Source organism: Musa acuminata, chromosome BXJ1-8 (assembly GCF_036884655.1).
Source record: "Musa acuminata AAA Group cultivar baxijiao chromosome BXJ1-8, Cavendish_Baxijiao_AAA, whole genome shotgun sequence".
NCBI classification, from domain to species: Eukaryota; Viridiplantae; Streptophyta; class Magnoliopsida; order Zingiberales; family Musaceae; genus Musa; species Musa acuminata.
The window spans coordinates 45,554,861-45,574,986 of NC_088334.1; the positions used below are offsets into that span (position 1 = coordinate 45,554,861).

Sequence of the window (20,126 nt, forward strand, 5' to 3'; positions counted from 1 at the left end):
CTACCCTGCCAAGTTGCATTTATGGCGGAATGACGTTGTGTCATCCCGATGCGACATGCCTGAGTAGAGGAAGGGTCGTTGTTTTTGGCGGGATTTTGTCTATAAGTAATGTGCGGCTAGCCCCTTGAAGGCTCCTTGAAGGTCTAGCGCCACCCGAGATCCCTGACATTCGGACCCCCGAACCGAGCCGCGACGACCCCAAGGCCATGGCTTAAACAAATGCCCCGCCGCATCATTTTGGTGCTAGAAGGAGGGCCCCGAAAGTCGAGGGATCATCCAACTGGCTTAGACGAGCTCACAGTTGAGGGGTCACACCTGATCGGAGCTCCGGGGGAAAGTCCCCCGCATGGAGATCTTCGAGACGAACACCCCGTCGTGACCGCAGAATGCTACTAGTGTCTGTCCAACGACCCGGGTCTGCTTCCACCCGAGTGCGCCCCCAGCGACCCCTTGCACATGTCGCTCAAGGCCTTCCAGGACCTCGCTCATCAAGTCCGAGCGCTGACGGGTATAGTGCGAACCATTATCCCGCTCGGTGAACCCCCCTACGACCCGACCACCGCGGCAACGAGAGCCGCCCGCTCGGGCCCGCCCTGCCTCAGTCTCTTCCAAGCGAAGGCTCCATGTTTACCTGACCGCCTCTTGGCTCATGCCTGCCTGCGCCGAGCTCCTCGGCCATGCACTGCCGAGTCCATCTCAGGGCGGCTTGCCCACCTGGGTCACGTCCCTCGGCCACACTGCCGAGCCCACCTCAGCGCGGCTTGCCCTCCTGAGCGGCTTCCGCGCGGCCACAGTCTGCCTGCGCCGAACACCTCAGCTGCATGACCCTCGTGACCACGCCTGCGCGGCCAGCCTGCTTGCGTCGAGCTCCTCGGCCATACACTGCCGAGTCCATCTCAGGGCGGCTTGCCCATCTGGGTCACGTCCCTCGGCCGTAGCCCGCCTACGCCAAGCTTCTCGGCCATACGCTGCCGAGTTCACCTCAGCGCGGTCTGCCTGCCTGAGCGGTGTCCCTCGGCCACACCGCCGAGTTCACCCCACGGGCCTGCCCGCCTGTGTCGTGCTCCTCGGCTCATAGCCCGAGTCGCTCCAGTTCGACCTCCGACTTGCGACTCGCCAGCTTGGCTCATAGCCCGAGTCGCTCCAGTTCGATCTCCGACTTGCGACTCGCCGGCTCGGCCCATAACTCGAGACACGCCTACGCAGCCTGCCCGCCCGCGTCATATTCCTCGGCAACGTGTTGCCCGAGACCACCTCTGGTCAGCTTGCCCGACGGAGTTGTGCTCCTCGGCTGCGTGTCAACCGAGACACGCCCACGCGGTCTACCCGCCTGTGTCATGCTCCTCGGCTCATAGCCCGAGTCGCTCCAGTTCGACCTCCGACTTGCGACTCGCCGGGTTGGCTCATAGCCCGAGTCGCTCCAGTTCGACCTCCGACTTGTGACTCGCCGGCTCGGCCCATAACCCGAGACACGCCAACACGGCCTGCCCGCTTGCGTCATGCTCCTCGGCCGCACGTCGTCTGAGACCACGACCTCTGCTCGGCTTCCCGATTGAGATGTGCTCATCGGTCGCACGTTGCCCAGGACCCAAGACACTCGCGCGGCCTGCCCGCCTGCGTTGTGCTCCTTGGCGCATAGCCCGAGTCGCTCCAGTTCGATCTCCGACTTGCGACTCGCCGGCTCAGACCATAGCCCGAGTCGCTCCAAGTCGATCTCCGACTTGCGACTCACCGGCCCAGACCATAGCCCGAGTCGCTCCAGGTCGATCTCTGACTTGCGACTCGCCGGCCTAGACCATAGCCCGAGTCGCTCCAGGTCGATCTCCGACTTGCGACTCGCCGGCTCAGACCATAGCCCGAGTCGCCCCAATTCGATCTCCGACTTGCGACTCGCCGGCTCAGACCATAGCCCGAGTCGCTCCAGTTCGATCTCCGACTTGCGACTCGCCGGCCCAGACCATAGCCCGAGTCGCTCCAGGTCGATCTCTGACTTGCGACTCACCGACTCAGACCATAGCCCGAGTCGCCCCAGTTCGATCTCCGACTTGTGACTCGCCGGCTCAGACCATAGCCCGAGTCGCTCCAGTTCGATCTCCGACTTGCGACTCGCCGGCCCAACCTGCCCGCCTGCGTCGTGCTCCTCGACCCCCTGCTGCCTGAGCTCACCGCAGCACGACCAGCCTTCCTTATTTTCTAAATCCGGACTCCGCCCCCGGTAACGAACCAGCAGCTGCTCTACGAGAACGAGCACTAAAAGCTGAAGCCACACCTCGAACCCCTCTTACAACAACAGCCGATGCGTGGCTCCCTTCAGGGGTGGGGAATATGATGAGGGAAATAATGGCGACAAGACTGGGGCTGACGTCACCTGTCCCAAATGACGCATCACGCCTCAGTACCTGGTCAAACGGACCAGAATGTCGACCGAGGCACATTAAACATTCTGCCCAGGCTTGGTCTCGCACGCCACGCCAGCGCCAGTGTCAGACGCTACCTGCTCCTGCAAGGGGGCACATCAGGCACAATAAGCTTCCCTATAAATACCCTCGTATGCTAAGAGGGAAGGAGGACTAGAGACAAACTCACACACAACCCCTACAGGGGGGACAACCCCTACAGAGGAGACTCCAAACACTTCTTCATCTGAAACCCTCTCCACATCGCTAACTTGGCCGTCGGAGGGGTCGGGCCGAGCGCCTCGGCCCGACCTTTGTGCAGGTGCCAGACGGGGTCGACTCTTCCCGACGCTGCGACGACGCACTCACCCGACTCGACGTCCCGACCGGACCGTCGAGACAGGCCACGGGAGACCACGAAGGATGCCACCCGAGATCCCCGACATTTGAACCCCCGAACCGAGCCGCGACAGCCCCGAGGCCACGGCTTAAACAGATGCCCCACCGCATCAATAATGATGGGAGAAAACTTACATACAACTATTTTGTTGGGAGAATTACCACATATGTTACAATCTCGTTTTCACATTTGAAACCTTGTATCCTTGTGAAATGGTTATTAGTTGGACTTAATAACATAAACAATATTCTAACATCTGGTGGTATGTTCGATTTTCAATATTTTGGATTCAATGGGTTTCCCAAACAAGGAACGCAAGAAAAGCCGAAAAAGACGAGTACCGAGCGCGAACTCGCCGGTGGTTGGATTGGCGATGAGACGAGCGTTCGGATCGCGGTCGCTGGAGGCGAGGAGATGGCCAGCGATGGCTCGGAGACGGCGTTGGGGAGCGGAATCCATCTCCAGGTTTGTTCGTCTTTGCCCTTCCTCTCTTCCTCTCACGACTCGATCTCGGGACACATTAAAATAACGATGGAATGCAATACAGCGCCGGAGATATTTTATTATTTAGATAGGACGGCTTCCCTTGCGCAGACGTCTAGTATTCGTGTCACCATCATCCGCACGCCATATCCGAACACTTTCCATGACAGCCTTTCTTCGGCAGGTTTCCTCACTTTTTACCATATCTTGCTGCAGCGAGTGTTTCCACCGGGACAACATGCTTGGAATTAGATCTGTGGTTTTTTATTTTAAATAAAGTTGATTAGTTTAAGAATCTAAAATTTTCTTTTATGAAAGTATTATTAAATATTTTTATTTAAAAAATTATTCTTCAAATTAAGAATATTATTTTTAAAAATTATTTTACCTAAAAAACCCTTACTGCTGGGTTTTAATCGAATATTTTTTTCTAATTGATTTTTATCTTACACGCTCCTTTTTCTTTTTTGCCACATTAATGAAAATATCTTTTAATTCTCTGTTAGTAATCTATCCCGAACCACATCATTGGTCACCTCTATCTCCTCCACGCTTTGCTCCCATATAAGTAATATCGCTAATTACCTTATTTCTCTTATCCTCCTTACCTTTTTCTCGTCTCCCATAGCCCTATGCTTCCATCCCGAAGAACAATCCAAAGAACCAATTGTGTATTATTGTCACCGGCATAATCAACCCTCTTATTGTGCTACTCTCCCACCCAAATCGTCCATTGTAGTAGCACGAATGGTGATGTCACACTAAATCTCTTTTTTGTGATAAAAATAAGATTATAATAATTGTCATTAACATGATGTGCCCCCTTTGTTTGTGCCCTTTGCATTGGTACCATAGTTGATCATGAAAATGTTACATGCACCCTCATTTAGCTCATCTACTTTAACGTTTTCTATGCCACCATCAATCGATCCGGTTCCTCTGTGATATTTCTCCAATCCAACAAATCACATATGAAGAAGGATATTGCTATTATGCTCTTTACCTTATTTGTCTCTCGAAAAGGAGGTAACGAGTGACACCACTCAAAATGAGAATGGAGCGTGTGAGGCAACGGGGCAAGCGACATTATATAGAGAGAAAGAATAGAGGAATAAGAGGAGAAAGGAGAAGGGAGGAGAGGACGCATAGTATAACTAATGGTGAGAGCAAGAAGCAAATGCGATGAGTGATGCCGCTAAAGATAGATAGCTAACTGATGAAGGACGAATGATAATTTTTGTTAAAATGATTAAAATTGGGCACCCCAAGTAAAAATAAATTAGGAGAGTGTAATTGGGCAAAAGTCCAATAGTATTTCTTTTTGGATAAAATATTTTTATTTTTAGAAAAAAATAATATATTTGATTTGGTACAAGTATAATATTTTCTATTATATATATTTTAATATTTTTAATGATAAGATTTCATCGTCCAAATATAATATTGAGAAGGTGAGACTTTTATCTGTGATTATTTTATGTTATCTTTAAATTATTATTTTTCTTCCATCTTTTTTGATTTATCTATTAAAAATCTAAATCATTTCTCCGTAGGATCCCTGCACTTAATCTTTTATTTATATATATATTTATTTTCCAAATTAGATGATCCTATGTAAGACACGAAAAGACGGTGAAAGACTTTCCTCCAACGAATTTGCTCGTTGACCTCCGGTGATTATTTTCTAGTTATCTTTAAATTAGAACCTTTCTTTCATCTCTTTTTATTTCTTGACCAAAACAAATATTTGTACTCATCCAATATCTCCCAAAGTCAACGCATTTTGTTCTGCTACTGAGCCTGCATTCTTTGGGGAAATGACGAGTCCGGTACCCGCGTAGTTAGACTTCAGATGTTCCTGAACCACGGTGGCTCATGGTTGACTGTACCTTCGGAACCTACGTTCGGTAAGCGTACCATTTTATGCGGACCACGTATTTAGTTAGCCACCTCATTGGACTTCGGATTAGGCTTATTTACTAGCTGTTTGTGTCGTGACAACGTACTCGGTGTCTCGAGTCCCACGTCCCATAGTCGTTCAACATAGCTGTTTGTTTCGGATCGATATTTTTTATGACTTTTATTTAATTTAGAAAATATTTGATTATTTTAAGTTGTTTATGTTAAGCATCGAGCCTTTTATTTTTTGGGTTAAGCGGAGCAATAAAACTTTTTGAAGTTTCAAAAATTGGCTGTCGAAAGAATTATATCTATCCATCAGGAAAAAGAAAATAAAATTGTGCGCACTTGAGGTCCTTCTGTTGTCTTTCTATTAGCACACTGGCTTAGACTTTCATCCTTTATGTGCATGGTTACTTACAGTCAATTATATGTATGTATGCTCTCTTTTAGGTGCATAATGAGAGAAGCAGAGACTACACTATTCAGGACACGGGTGTACCAATGATGTCCCAAGCTCCTGGTTTACCCACCACTTCTGGGTGGCAAGTTTATCCCCAGCCAACATCCACATACGTGGGCAGTGATTTTGGAGCTACAGGACAAGCAACAAATCCTCAGGGTCAAATGTTGACATGGAATTCTAGCACGTCAGGTGGAAGCTTTGTTTCAGAGCCTAACTTGTACCCAGGTCAAACCATTGCAACTGCTCCTGTTTCTCATTACCCAGTTTCAGCAAACACCTCCAGTGCTACTGCTGGGTCACTTCAAGCTTCACAGAACTCATCACCTTATGGTGTTATGTCGAATACAAGGCCTGCTTCTTCACCAACCACTCGACCTTTGTACTACAGTTCATAAGCTGCATCTTCTGACAATTCTCTAGGTCTGTTGCGTCTAGTATATTACTACTTGAATTTATATTTTAAAAGCGTCTAATTAAGAGTAAATGGTAGTTTTGTTTTGGTATCTTAGTAGTTTATCCTGAAATAAGCTATCGAGTTTGACGTGAACCAGTGTGCTTTAAACATTCTTAAATGTTTTATTTTTCATCCATTCTTTTTTTTCACCATGCAGTATTTTCGTCTTGGGCAATTAATCATATGTTATGTATTCCACATCAAGATAGTTTGACAAAATTGAGTTTCGAAGGTTTGTGGAGACATAATTTCTAGACATTTTTCCTTTCAAGTGGGTTCAGAGTTTTTTTTTTCTTTAAACAGTTGCCTTTTATGATAGAATTTTATGATATGCTTTGCATTAGTAATGTATTCCAAAGATCAAGCAGTAAATACAAGCATAAGGCACTTCCGCCTGAACTTTTACAATATCTTCTTTACTTCTGGTTATAAAGCCTTTTGAGTGCTATTGTTTACGGATATAAAATTCAAACATATCTGGAATTCCAGACATTGTTAGATAATGACCCCTTTTCATAATCTTTATAACTTTTTCTAGTGGCATACTAATAGATCATGAAGCAATGTTATTTTTAGTTGTGTGATGAGACATGCTCAGGGAAGTGACCAATTTCTTTAGAACAATATCCAACTGATAGTATGCAATAATTTCATCTCAGTGCTGGTTGAATAAACACTGGCCAAAACATGCCTTGCAGGTATCCAGACTCTCCCATCAGTGAAGTTGCCATGAGATTTATGATACTCTGCACCGGTCTGCTCTTTCTCGGCTTCACTCAAGCTATGGAACTTTGGAACTGCAGAAGATAGCCTACTGCTAGCTCTATAATTCAATTGTACAGGCTTTTGTGGTTTGATGTGGTGACTGGATCTACCTAGAAGAACATGTTATTTCTTGGGTTCTAAATGATTGAAGCCGCACTTCCAGCTTCAGAAAGATGTTTTCCCTTCATGTTCAAAGTCTATGGATGTGTCAATTGTCGATAACATTATCGATTTAAATCTGCGATCCAGATGAGTAGTTGCTTCTCGATTTGGCCTTTGATTCTTCTTGTAAGATTTCGAATAGTCGCAATCTTTTGATGATTTTAGATTTCGAGTCTCAATCCTGCTCGAAATTTGGTTTGTTTTAATTGCTTGCGCATTGATAGATGTGACGCTGATGACGACAAGAAGAAAAAGGAAGAATAATTAATCAAAGAAGCTGCCCTCCACAACTTTGATGAACTCCTTGAAATCGATCCTCCCGTCGTCGTTCTCGTCGTACGCCGCGATCATCCGTCGGCATGCCTCCAATGCCGCCCCCTCCGGGAAGCCCAGCTTGCAGAGAACACGATGCAGGTCCAGGGGCTCTATGACCCCGTCACCGTCATCATCGAAGACGGAGAACGCCTCCGCCACTTCCTCCAAGCTCGGCTCCTCCCCCTCAAACACGCCACGCATCTCCTCGAGCTGCTCACCGTCCGCGCCGCAAGGCATGCCCGTAATGATCTCCATCACCGTCTCCACGTCTTCTCTGGTCAACTCGGGCGCCTCGCTACCGTCGGCCGAGTCGCCGGGTCTGACACGATCGACGACCCCCGATGCGCACGGCGCTGGGTGCCGGAAGAGGAACCCCATGGATATCTTATTCTTCAGGACGACCCCCATGGAGATGGTCTTGTTGAAGTGGAGCACGATGGGCTCTGTGAGTGCGAGGGAGTGGTACGGTGCAGTTGGCAATGGTTTCTCCATGGTTTCCAGCGCTGAGGAGGAAGAAGACGCTGCTTCTTGGTCCAACCAATAACATGCATGGCGAATCGATGTGTATTTATGCGTGCAGGTGCGACTGTTTTCCTCTGGCACGTACGCAGCAGAGGCTGTCGACGCGGTGGCTAATCACAGAATCCAACAAAACTGGGCTGTCCTCGACAGCGAGGAAGAGATAGAGAGAGAGAGACGTGTCAAAATGTTGATGCCATCAATCAAACGGACGCACACAATACTTATAGACGTTCCATGTTCGGCGAATCTTTGCAGGTTCGGTGAAGAGAGATCCGGATTGGATCATCAGATAGCTGAGATAGATACTGTTCGTTCATGTTCTCAAAGATCACCACTGATACTTTGCTGAGACGAGGACTTCCTCGTAATGTTTGGCGGCGTTGTCCCAGCTCAGGTCCTGCGCCATCCCTCGCGTCTGCAGGCCCTTCCAATTCTCCTTCTGGTTCCTGTAGGTGTTGAGGCAGTTCCCCAGCGCATTGATCAGCTTGTTGGCCTCCGCCCGGTCGAACGTCCACCCGAACCCGCTCTCCCTGAAGGGATCGAACGGGATCACCGTGTCGCGAAGCCCGCCGATGGCGTGCACCACCGGGACCGTGCCGTACTTCATGGCGTACAGCTGGTTCAGCCCGCAGGGCTCGAACCGCGATGGCATGAGCAGGACGTCCGCCCCTGCGGTGATCCTGTGCGCCATCTTCACCGAGAACCCCACCCACGCCCTCACCTTGTTGTGGTGCTCCCTGTCGAACTTGCGCAGCATCTCCTCCAGGTCGGCCCGCCCGGTGCCCAGCATCACCAGCTGCAAGTCCTGCCCGACGATCCAAGGCATCGCACCCGCAATGAGGTCGACGCCCTTCTGGTGATCCAGCCGGCCGATGAATCCGATGAGGGGGACGTCCTCGCGGACAGGGAGGCCGAGCTCCTTCTGCAGCGCCGCCTTGCACTGTGGTTTCCCGGCTTGCAGAGTCTCAATGGAATAGTTTCTGTAGCCATCGGATTGCAGGTGAAGATCCAGCTCAGGGTTCCAGTCCACTGTGTCGATCCCGTTGACGATGCCTTGGAACTTCCAGTTATTCTCGTTTATGATCTCATGGAGTCCCCACCCACCTTCGGATGTTGTGAGCTCCCATGCGTAGCCACGGCTGACGGTGATCACGCGGTCAGCAGTCTTGAGGCCGGCCGCGAAGATGTTGAAGTGGTCACCTCCCATCGGCTCATACAGCTTGAAGAGGTCCATGTGTTGATCGGGCAAGTCGACATGGAAGAAGTCCTCAACTGGACCACGACCCTGGACAAGACAAACAGGTAGAATGCAGACGATAAGGATTCCGAACTCGTAGTTTCCTAAGTTGTTTAGAATGATGCCATGAAACTTCTATGTCAGGATCAGATTCAAGCATTCTTCTCGGTAGAAAAAGAGAAGAGAAGATGAATGATTTTATCTTCATTTTGAGCGAAATGAATCTAAGATGTCTAAGACTCAATGTATCGGTAAAACTGAAAATTCTTTAGAGAAAGCAGAAGAGCAAGGTGATATCCTACAAGCTGATGGACTAGCAAAAGATGCAGATCTTGATTCTACTTATGATTCAGTCGAATCATCACTTATTATACAAGAATCTGAAAGGGGTACTGAAGATGAGAATGCTCAGAACCATACGGAAGCAAAATCTGATGGTGTAGATACAGAAGCAGATATTGAGGTAGAAAATGTGGATTCCCCTCCTCTGGCTGGAGCGAATGCCATGAATGTAATAGTAGTTTCCGCGGAATGTGCTCCTTGGTCAAAGACAGGTATTGATATTTTTAGTATTTTCGTATTTTCCGATTGATCTTTTGCTGTATTTTTACTCTTACCTCTCAAGTACTGAAAATTTGTTGTATCAAGTCTATGCTCCACAATTGGTAATGAAGTGAATGACTGTTGTTTGGGTTTATAAAGTGTTATTATGATATTTAAATAAGATTCACTGACATTTATCATTTTTAACTTCAACAGGAGGGCTTGGAGATGTAGCTGGGACTCTGCCAAAAGCTTTGGCTAGGAGAGGGCACCGGGTTATGGTATTTCTCCTTTCCCTTTTGTCGATTAATTTCTGTTTGAACCTCAAATCTCACGTTAATGTTGGTGGTGACTCTAGCTATTCCACAGAAAGGTAAATTGGAATAGCAATTCAAATCATAAAACTGCAATTACAATGTGCAGGTTTACCAAACTAGAATAATGTTAGTCCAAAAGTTGCTTCCTTAATATTGCTGTTGCATAGCCAGTTCAATCTTTCTTTTGTAAATTATAGGTTGTTTCCCCAAGGTATGCCAATTATCCTGAATCCAAAGATATAGGTGTTCGCAAATATTACAAAGCTGATGGGCAGGTCTGTATCTGCTGTTTCATGTCATGGTGTTTAGATTTAGCTATAAATACATACTTATCCAGTTGATGTCATATTATGGGATGCAGGATCTGGAAGTAAATTATTTTCATGCTTATATTGATCGTGTGGATTTTGTATTTATCGACAGTCCAGTTTTCCGTCATCTAGAGAACAACATTTATGGGGGAGACCGGCTGGTAAAAGTTTTTTGCAATTTTAACACCTGTAAATTAGTCAATCCAGTTTATTCACTTTTTGTTACTTCATTTTTTTGTGCACTGAAAATACAGAAATGACCTTCTACAAGTTATTTATATTGTCTTTCGCTAATTAATGCAGGAAATCTTGAAACGGATGGTATTGTTATGCAAGGTAGCTGTAGAGGTATCTCTTTTGTCCTAAACAACATATTCAACTATCCATGATGTACATAACAGAATATGTTAGTATTAGAAATTCGTAGTGAGCATTTGTCTAAGATTAATGCAGGAAGGGACTTCCAACATGATTTTTAGTGTGAAAAATATAGTCATGTCGGTGGCCGCTTCAGTGCTGCTTTGAGTTAGTACTTGATAGTCCTTGAGGTGCTTAACTTAATTGCAAATGCCAATTCCCAACCCTTTTTCCCACTTCTTTTTTCTGGTTCTGTATCTTTGTTTTCTAGTTCATGCAGATGTCTTATGACTGAAATTAGCATCGTACAGTGTTGTCTTAGGTCTAAAATTTCATTACAGTACCAGTAGCAGGACCCGTTCAGAGGGGTAAGTATCGGTCAGCACAGTATCAAAACATTCAGTGTATATATATATATATATATATATATATATATATATATATATATATATATATATATATATATATATATATATATATATATATATATATATATATATATATATATATATATATATATATATATATATATATATATATATATATATATATATATATATATATATATATATATATATATATATATATATATATATATATATATATATATATATATATATATATATATATTAAAAATTGGATTGAATACGATATGTAACCGGGCAGTACTAGCATAGAGGTATCCAGTCAGATCGGTATGTTACACTCAGTATACCATACATCTAATTCTATGGTTCTGCATACTAATTGTCGATGGAGAACTGACTGTGACTTTGGTATCAACAAACCTTAACAAAACAATTTACTGTTTAAAAATTTTGGAGTTTCATACAATTTCTGATTCTTGATCGATGTTTTAAAAGATGTAAATCTCTGTGCAGGTGAAATTATTTAATAGGCCAAGTTTATATTAGAAAAAAGGCCTAGTTGTTAAACTCATTTCCATTTATTAGGCTTAGGAAATTAAGAACAAGGCCACTGACATATATGGTTTTCTTTGATACCTTATGTTTTTTTTCTATTATGATAGAGTCAGTGGAACTTTGTGCAAGGATTTACCTTACGTTAAACACACAATGGTAGTTACTCTCCAATGTTGGTGCTCTGCCAATTAACAGATATTAAATCATAATACTTTTGTTTAATCATCTAAGTTTTTTAGAAAATTGATGGAGTAATCGAGTGGTTGATGTAAATAACTGAAGGCTACTCTAGCATACTTAGTTCTTACTGCCTCTATCCTCCCTGATTTCTCGGCCTTACCTTTGCATCCAATTTATCATTGTTTCTGTTATCTGCATATGTTGTTTCATATAATTCCCTGAATTTTAACCATTGGCTAGTTTCTCTTTTTCTTTTGCCTTATAATTCTTCTAAAATCAAAAGTTATTGTGAATTATAATCTATTAGGATTTATCAGTATTCTGGCTTTCATGATAAGCAAACCAGTTTTGTTGTGAAGCAGATAAATTTGCATACCACTCATGTTATATTTCTTCGCAAGTCTGTAGTCGGTGTATAACCAAACACTTAATTCTATTCGAACAATAAGATTTAGTTTTATGGTAAGTATCCTTTTTCTGTGGATATACCTTGTATTTTTCATTCACAACTTGTTAAACATATGTCATTGTTTCGAGTTTAGACTGATACAATTGCAGGTTCCGTGGCATGTTCCATGTGGCGGCTTATGCTATGGAGACGGAAATTTAATTTTCATTGCGAACGATTGGCACACATCACTTCTGCCTGTGTATCTGAAAGCATGCTACCGCGACAATGGCTTGATGAAGTATGCCAGGTCCATCTTGGTGATCCACAACATATCTCACCAGGTTAGCTCTCTCGCATTTTATGCTGCATCTATTAGGTTAAACTTCTGTTAAATTCTCTCTTCATTTAGAAGTTCAATTTGCTGAGTTCAGTAGCCTGTGAGATCCTCAGAACTGCTCAAAGACTGTTAAATTTGCCAAGACGATATCTGCAAGTTTGCAGTTCTCTCACTTACCTTATCAGTAAACCAAACACTTTCTGACTATTTCTCACGTCACTGAATCAATGATCCAATTATGCTTGCATGAATTCCTACAGCTGCATTGTATTTCTTGAAGTTTAGGTTGCATGATGCCCCTGGCCATATTGTTTTTGTGTGACCTGAAGATATTGATCATATGTTGTACTTAATTTTTCATGAGTCTATCATGGTTTTTCCCAAACCTTGTTATAATTGCATGACATTTGAAGCACTCTGTTTTATTAGAAACCTTCTTTACATCCTTCTCTTTTGCATCAAATGAATGTTTGTCTTCTTAAACTCTTTTTGAGCAATCAAAACATCTCCGCTTTTAATTTCTTTTCTCCCCCATTTTTGTTGAAGTTGCTTCATTTCAAACTTGCAAAGATTTCTGAGTTACCACCACCAAAGAAAAATCATTTCGCTCAAAATGAAGATAAAATCATTCATCTTCTCTTCTCTTTTTCTACCGAGAAGAATGCTTGAATCTGATCCTGATATAGAAGTTTCATGGCATCATTCTAAACAACTTAGGAAACTACGAGCTCGGAATCCTTATCGTCTGCATTCTACCTGTGTGTCTTGTCCAGGGGCGTGGTCCAGTTGAGGACTTCTTCCATGTCGACTTGCCCGATCAACACATGGACCTCTTCAAGCTGTATGAGCCGATGGGAGGTGACCACTTCAACATCTTCGCGGCCGGCCTCAAGACTGCTGACCGCGTGATCACCGTCAGCCGTGGCTACGCATGGGAGCTCACAACATCCGAAGGTGGGTGGGGACTCCATGAGATCATAAACGAGAACAACTGGAAGTTCCAAGGCATCGTCAACGGGATCGACACAGTGGACTGGAACCCTGAGCTGGATCTTCACCTGCAATCCGATGGCTACAGAAACTATTCCATTGAGACTCTGCAAGCCGGGAAACCACAGTGCAAGGCGGCGCTGCAGAAGGAGCTCGGCCTCCCTGTCCGCGAGGACGTCCCCCTCATCGGATTCATCGGCCGGCTGGATCACCAGAAGGGCGTCGACCTCATTGCGGGTGCGATGCCTTGGATCGTCGGGCAGGACTTGCAGCTGGTGATGCTGGGCACCGGGCGGGCCGACCTGGAGGAGATGCTGCGCAAGTTCGACAGGGAGCACCACAACAAGGTGAGGGCGTGGGTGGGGTTCTCGGTGAAGATGGCGCACAGGATCACCGCAGGGGCGGACGTCCTGCTCATGCCATCGCGGTTCGAGCCCTGCGGGCTGAACCAGCTGTACGCCATGAAGTACGGCACGGTCCCGGTGGTGCACGCCGTCGGCGGGCTTCGCGACACGGTGATCCCGTTCGATCCCTTCAGGGAGAGCGGGTTCGGGTGGACGTTCGACCGGGCGGAGGCCAACAAGCTGATCAATGCGCTGGGGAACTGCCTCAACACCTACAGGAACCAGAAGGAGAATTGGAAGGGCCTGCAGACGCGAGGGATGGCACAGGACCTGAGCTGGGACAACGCCGCCAAACATTACGAGGAAGTCCTCGTCTCAGCTAAGTATCAGTGGTGATCTTTGAGAACATGAACGAACAGTATCTATCTCAGCTATCTGATGATCCAATCCGGATCTCTCTTCAACGAACCTGCAAAGATTCGTCTAAGTATTGTGTGCGTCCGTTTGATTGATGGCATCAACATTTTGACACGTCTCTCTCTCTCTATCTCTTCCTCGCTGTCGAGGACAGCCCAGTTTTGTTGGATTCTGTGATTAGCCACCGCGTCGACAGCCTCTGCTGCGTACGTGCCAGAGGAAAACAGTCGCACCTGCACGCATAAATACACATCGATTCGCCATGCATGTTATTGGTTGGACCAAGAAGCAGCGTCTTCTTCCTCCTCAGCGCTGGAAACCATGGAGAAACCATTGCCAACTGCACCGTACCACTCCCTCGCACTCACAGAGCCCATCGTGCTCCTCTTCAACAAGACCATCTCCATGGGGGTCGTCCTGAAGAATAAGATATCCATGGGGTTCCTCTTCCGGCACCCAGCGCCGTGCGCATCGGGGGTCGTCGATCGTGTCAGACCCGGCGACTCGGCCGACGGTAGCGAGGCGCCCGAGTTGACCAGAGAAGACGTGGAGACGGTGATGGAGATCATTATGGGCATGCCTTGCGGCGCGGACGGTGAGCAGCTCGAGGAGCTGCGTGGCGTGTTCGAGGGGGAGGAGCCGAGCTTGGAGGAAGTGGCGGAGGCGTTCTCCGTCTTCGATGATGACGGTGACGGGGTCATAGAGCCCCTGGACCTGCATCGTGTTCTCTGCAAGCTGGGCTTCCCGGAGGGGGCGGCATTGGAGGCATGCCGACGGATGATCGCGGCGTACGACGAGAACGACGACGGGAGGATCGATTTCAAGGAGTTCATCAAAGTTGAGTGATAAGCAGATAAGATTTCCTCAAAGCAGTTAGGAAATCTCTCAGCAGTTGAGAAGCAGATAAGATTTCCTCAAGGCAGTTGAGAAATCTCTCAGGAGTTGAGAAAAATCCTCCATACTGAATGTGTATAACCTCCCTACTGAGTGTGTATAAATGGCTGTCAAGAACTCACTATCAAAATGTATTAGGCAATTATATCTTATACATTTCATAGTTTCTTCTACAATTTCTATCTTTCTATCTTTTTCGCTTAATTTCTATCATGGTATCAGAGCTGTAATAGGTGGTCCGGGCAACTTATCATCACGCTTCAAGTACGTCTCATAGTCGATCAACTTATAATAAAGTTCTTCGAATGATATTGGTGAGTCACGTGCCCGAAGTGCTGCTGTCAGTTCTTTGTACTCGCCTCCTAAGCCATTGAGGGTATGGATTAGGACTTCTTCATCGCTGAGAGAATGACCTATTAAAGCTAAATCATCGATGATAACTTTGATATTTTGTAGATAATCAGCAATAGTACTTCCCTCTTGTTTCATTTTCATCAGATTGGAGAGAAGTCCGAGCATGCGAGTACGCGAGCGATTTGCCAAAGTTGTTTGTAATTTGCACCATGCTTCTGCAGCAGTCGTACATGAGGATATCAGCGGGGCAATGGATCCAGCAACGGAAGCTTGAATAGCTTGGAGGATGAGGCGATCTTGACGTAACCATAGTTGGTGGGCTGGATTTGGCACTGGATTGGGTTCGCCTGGGATGTTGATCATTTCTGGTGGACACTGGAAAGAGCCATCAACGTAACCTAAGAGATCATAGCCAAATAAAAGATTAGAAAGTTGTGCCCGCCAAGATGCGTAGTTGCCGCCTTTGGATAATTTGAAGGGAATGAGTGCTGCAGCATTGATGGTGATAAGACTTTGAGAAGTGCTCAGAGTCCTTGCAGAAATAGGGACAGGAATATCGGAAGAGGAAAATGAAGACATCCCAGATATTTTGTGGCGGGTCAAGTGATCTTTATAGAAGATGTAAAGATATAGGAGGAAGGGAGGAGGAGAAAAGCAGATCGATGCGCTGCAGAGTAGGCTGCAGCGCGATGAACTGCAGTGATGGGCGAGCAATCTGCAGCAAGAAAGGCAGCGATGGCTGTGGCGGGAGGTAGATGATGAAGACGTCAGATGTAGAAGAGTAGCTGTATGCAACGCCGAAGAGGGCTGCTGCTTCTTCCAGAGGCACTGGTAGGCTGCAGCGATTCAGAGTGCAGGAGAGATTGTTGCCGCGAGGTGGAAGAAATCTCTGCAGCTTGCAGTATTGGAGTTTGGTGGCCGGAAGAGCAGCGGAGTTTTCAGCGGAAGACTTCGGTTGGCAAGGGAGTAGCAGCCGACGGTAGAAACAAAGGCCGTGACTGTGCTTCCTTTAGGATCTGATATTAGCAGCCACAAGTGCTGCAGTAGGCTGCAGCGAATGGCTACGGCTGAGGGGCGAAGGCGTCGCCACGAGAGGGATGGTTGGACTCCGGAGAAGAGGGCTTGCTCTAGGCAAACTGCTCTGATACCATGATAGAAATAATAGAAGATAAGAATAATAATTGAAGAAGCTTTATTGTAGAAATGAAATAGCTTTAGCTTGAATCTATTAACATGTTCCCTCTCCTATTTATACAAATTAGGAGGAAGGATTTCCCTAATTTAAGTAATTCCTTCTTTTGACAAGTTTCGTTTTTATATCATTTTTGTAGATTATTTTACTAAGTACACATGGTTATATCCTCTCCATCATAAGTCTGATGTTTCTACTGTATTTACTAACTTTCGAAAGTTGGTCGAGAATTTTTTTTCAATCTTCCATTAAAACAGTTTACTCTGATGGTGGAGGCGAATATCAAGCCCTCACATCCTGTCTCTCTGCTTGTGGTATACAACACCTCAAGTCACCCCCACATACTCCCCAATTGGTTGGTTCTACCGAACGCAAACATCGGCATATCGTTGAAACTGGTCTCTCCCTTCTACATCAAGCATCCATGCCACCATCTTTTTGGTCAGTAGCTTTTCAAACTGTAGTTTATCTCATTAATCGTATGCTCACTCCAGTCTTACAATACCAGTCACCATTTGAAAAATTATTCCACAAACTTCCAAACCTTCATAAACTCAGAGTTTTTGGCTGTTTATGTTATCCATGGCTCCGTCCCTATGCGTCACATAAGCTAACACCACGATCTAAGCCTTGCACTTTTATAGGCTACTCTCTTGAACATAATGCTTTTCGATGCTATGAACCCCAAACTAAAAAGGTCTTTATATCACGTCATGTTATCTTTGAGGAGTCTATCTTTCCTTTTCAAAATAATCCTACCATGCAAACTACTCCGATAAACATACATCACTGGAATATCCCTCCGATCTCATCACACGAACCTCCAATGACACCGTCCAGTCCTTACTCTCAAGATTCACATACTACTATTACTCCAGTTCAACAGCTTCTCACTCCCTCTATTCCTCCACTCCCTTCCTCACAAGTTTCCCCTATTAATGAAGTCATACCCTCGGCAACATTGCCACTGGCTTTACCTTCTCCTAGATCTAGTGACATTGTTGTGCCGACGGTTGACCTGGTCCATGACAGTGACTCGCCCTCGGCTATACCACCAACACAATCTACCACTTCCACCCCCCCTAGACATCCAATGACAACACGCTCCAAAAGTGGTATTTTCAAACCACGTCAAGTCCTTGACTTACATGCTATAACAAATTCCTCCACTGAGGCCAGTGAACCCACTACAATCACTCAAGCTCAAAAATCTTCTCACTGGCGTAAAGCCATGTGTGACGAATATGATGCTCTCCTCCATAACTCTACATGGACCTTAGTACCCTTTCATCACACACAAAATATCATCGGGTGTAAATGGGTCTTTCGAATTAAGCGGAACCCAGACGGATCCATTGCCAGATACAAAGCACGTCTAGTCGCCAAAGGGTTTCATCAACGACCTGGTGTCGACTTCACAAAGACATTTAGTCCCGTTGTTAAACCCACAACAATCCGTCTTATCCTGAGTTTGGCTATCTCAAAGGGCTGGCACATACGACAATTGGATGTTAACAATGCCTTTTTACAGGGGTCACTTACTGAAGATGTCTTTATGCAACAACCTCCTGGTTTCGTTCATCCTCAATATCCGAGGCATGTCTGCAAACGGACTTCGTCAAGCTCCAAGGGCTTGGTATAACGAGCTTGGCTCGTTTTTGACCTCAATTGGCTTCATCAATTCAAAGTCTGATACCTCGTTATTCATTTGTCAGCATAATGGAAGCATAATATATCTTTTAGTATATGTGGATGATATTATTGTCACAGGAAATGATCCTTTGAAGACTCAGGCATTTCTAAAGCACTTGGCCGATCGATTCTCCCTCAAAGATCTAGGAACTTTAAGCTACTTTCTGGGAGTGGAAGCAACATTTACATCTTCAGGTCTCTTCCTGTCACAAAGAAAGTATATTCAAGATTTATTATCAAAGGCAAACATGCAGGATGCGAAAGAGGTTACAACTCCTCTCTCTACCAGTGAATCACTTAAATTATGTGATGGAAGTCCTACTACAGATTCGACTCAGTATCGACAAGTCCTTGGCTCCTTACAGTACTTGGCTCTCACCCGTCCAGATATTTCATTTGCCGTCAATAAGTTATCGCAATTCATGCATCGACCATCTACTACGCATTGGTCTGCGGTCAAACGAATTTTGCGGTATCTTAAAGGGACTCTTAATCATGGCATTTTTCTTCGCAAAAATACTTCACTCCATCTCCATGCCTTTGCTGATGCTGATTGGGCAGGGAACTTTGATGATAGAACATCTACGTCCGGATACATTATCTTCCTTGGAGCTACTCCAATCAGTTGGAGTTCTAAAAAACATAAGACGGTTGCACGATCTACAACTGAAGCTGAATACCGTGCCGTCGCCACCGCCGCTGCTGAACTCAATTGGGTCACAAATTTGCTCAAGGAACTTAACGTCAACTCCACGGTTATTCCTACAATATATTGTGATAATATTGGAGCTACTTATTTATGTGCCAATCCAGTGTTCCATTCCCGCATGAAACACATAGCCATCGACTTCCATTTTGTGCGAGATCAAGTTGCCAGACATCAACTCCGAGTTTCTCATGTACATACAGCAGATCAACTAGCCGACTCACTCACAAAGCCTCTCGCCCGTAAACTATTTTCATCTCATCGGTCCAAGATCGGCATCCTTGATGGAAGCTCAATCTTGCGGGGGCATGATAAGCAGATAAGATTTCCTCAAAGCAGTTGAGGAAATCTCTCAGCAATTGAGAAGCAGATAAGATTTCCTCAAGGCAGTTGAGAAATCTCTCAGCAGTTGAGAAAAATCCTCCATGCTGAATGTGTATAACCTCCCTACTGAGTGTGTATAAATGGCTGTCAAGAACTCACTATCAAAATGTATTAGGCAATTATATCTTATACATTTCATAGTTTCTTCTACAATTTCTATTTTTCTATCTTCTTCGCTTAATTTCTATCATGGAGGGCAGCTTCTTTGATTAATTATTCTTCCTTTTTCTTCTTGTCGTCATCATCGTCACATCTATCAATGCGCAAGCAATTAAAACAAACCTAATTTCGAGCATGATTGAGACTCGAAATCTAAAATCATCAAAAGATTGCGACTATTCGAAATCTTACAAGAAGAATCAAAGGCCAAATCGAGAAGCAACTACTCATCTGGATCGCAGATTTAAATCGATAATGTTATCGACAATTGACACATCCATAGACTTTGAACATGAAGGGAAAACATCTTTCTGAAGCTGGAAGTGCGGCTTCAATCATTTAGAACCCAAGAAATAACATGTTCTTCTAGGTAGATCCAGTCACCACATCAAACCACAAAAGCCCAATTGAATTATAGAGCTAGCAGTAGGCTATCTTCTGCAGTTCCAAAGTTCCATAGCTTGAGTGAAGCCGAGAAAGAGCAGACCGGTGCAGAGTATCATAAATCTCATGGCAACTTCACTGATGGGAGAGTC

At 45.3% G+C, this 20,126-nt stretch overlaps 4 protein-coding genes across 4 annotated transcripts; 2 read left to right on the plus strand and 2 right to left on the minus strand.

The window, feature by feature from the left end:
- Positions 1 to 7,289: 7,289 nt before the first annotated feature.
- On the minus strand, positions 7,290 to 7,832 carry LOC135680388 (probable calcium-binding protein CML46). Its single transcript, XM_065194269.1, has one exon. The coding sequence runs from the start codon at positions 7,830 to 7,832 to the stop codon at positions 7,290 to 7,292; it is 543 nt and encodes a 180-aa protein (XP_065050341.1).
- A 329-nt stretch (positions 7,833 to 8,161) lies between these two features.
- LOC135588174 (granule-bound starch synthase 2, chloroplastic/amyloplastic-like) lies at positions 8,162 to 10,002 on the minus strand. The gene has a single exon (XM_065080165.1). It carries the CDS (start codon positions 9,094 to 9,096, stop codon positions 8,191 to 8,193), a length of 906 nt encoding a protein of 301 aa, XP_064936237.1. The 5' UTR covers positions 9,097 to 10,002; the 3' UTR covers positions 8,162 to 8,190.
- Positions 10,003 to 11,530: 1,528 nt separating this feature from the next.
- Positions 11,531 to 14,316, plus strand: LOC135588173 (granule-bound starch synthase 2, chloroplastic/amyloplastic-like). The gene has a single exon (XM_065080164.1). The coding sequence runs from the start codon at positions 13,283 to 13,285 to the stop codon at positions 14,186 to 14,188; it is 906 nt and encodes a 301-aa protein (XP_064936236.1). The 5' UTR covers positions 11,531 to 13,282; the 3' UTR covers positions 14,189 to 14,316.
- A 214-nt stretch (positions 14,317 to 14,530) lies between these two features.
- Positions 14,531 to 15,055, plus strand: LOC135680389 (probable calcium-binding protein CML46). The gene has a single exon (XM_065194270.1). The coding sequence runs from the start codon at positions 14,531 to 14,533 to the stop codon at positions 15,053 to 15,055; it is 525 nt and encodes a 174-aa protein (XP_065050342.1).
- Positions 15,056 to 20,126: the final 5,071 nt, after the last annotated feature.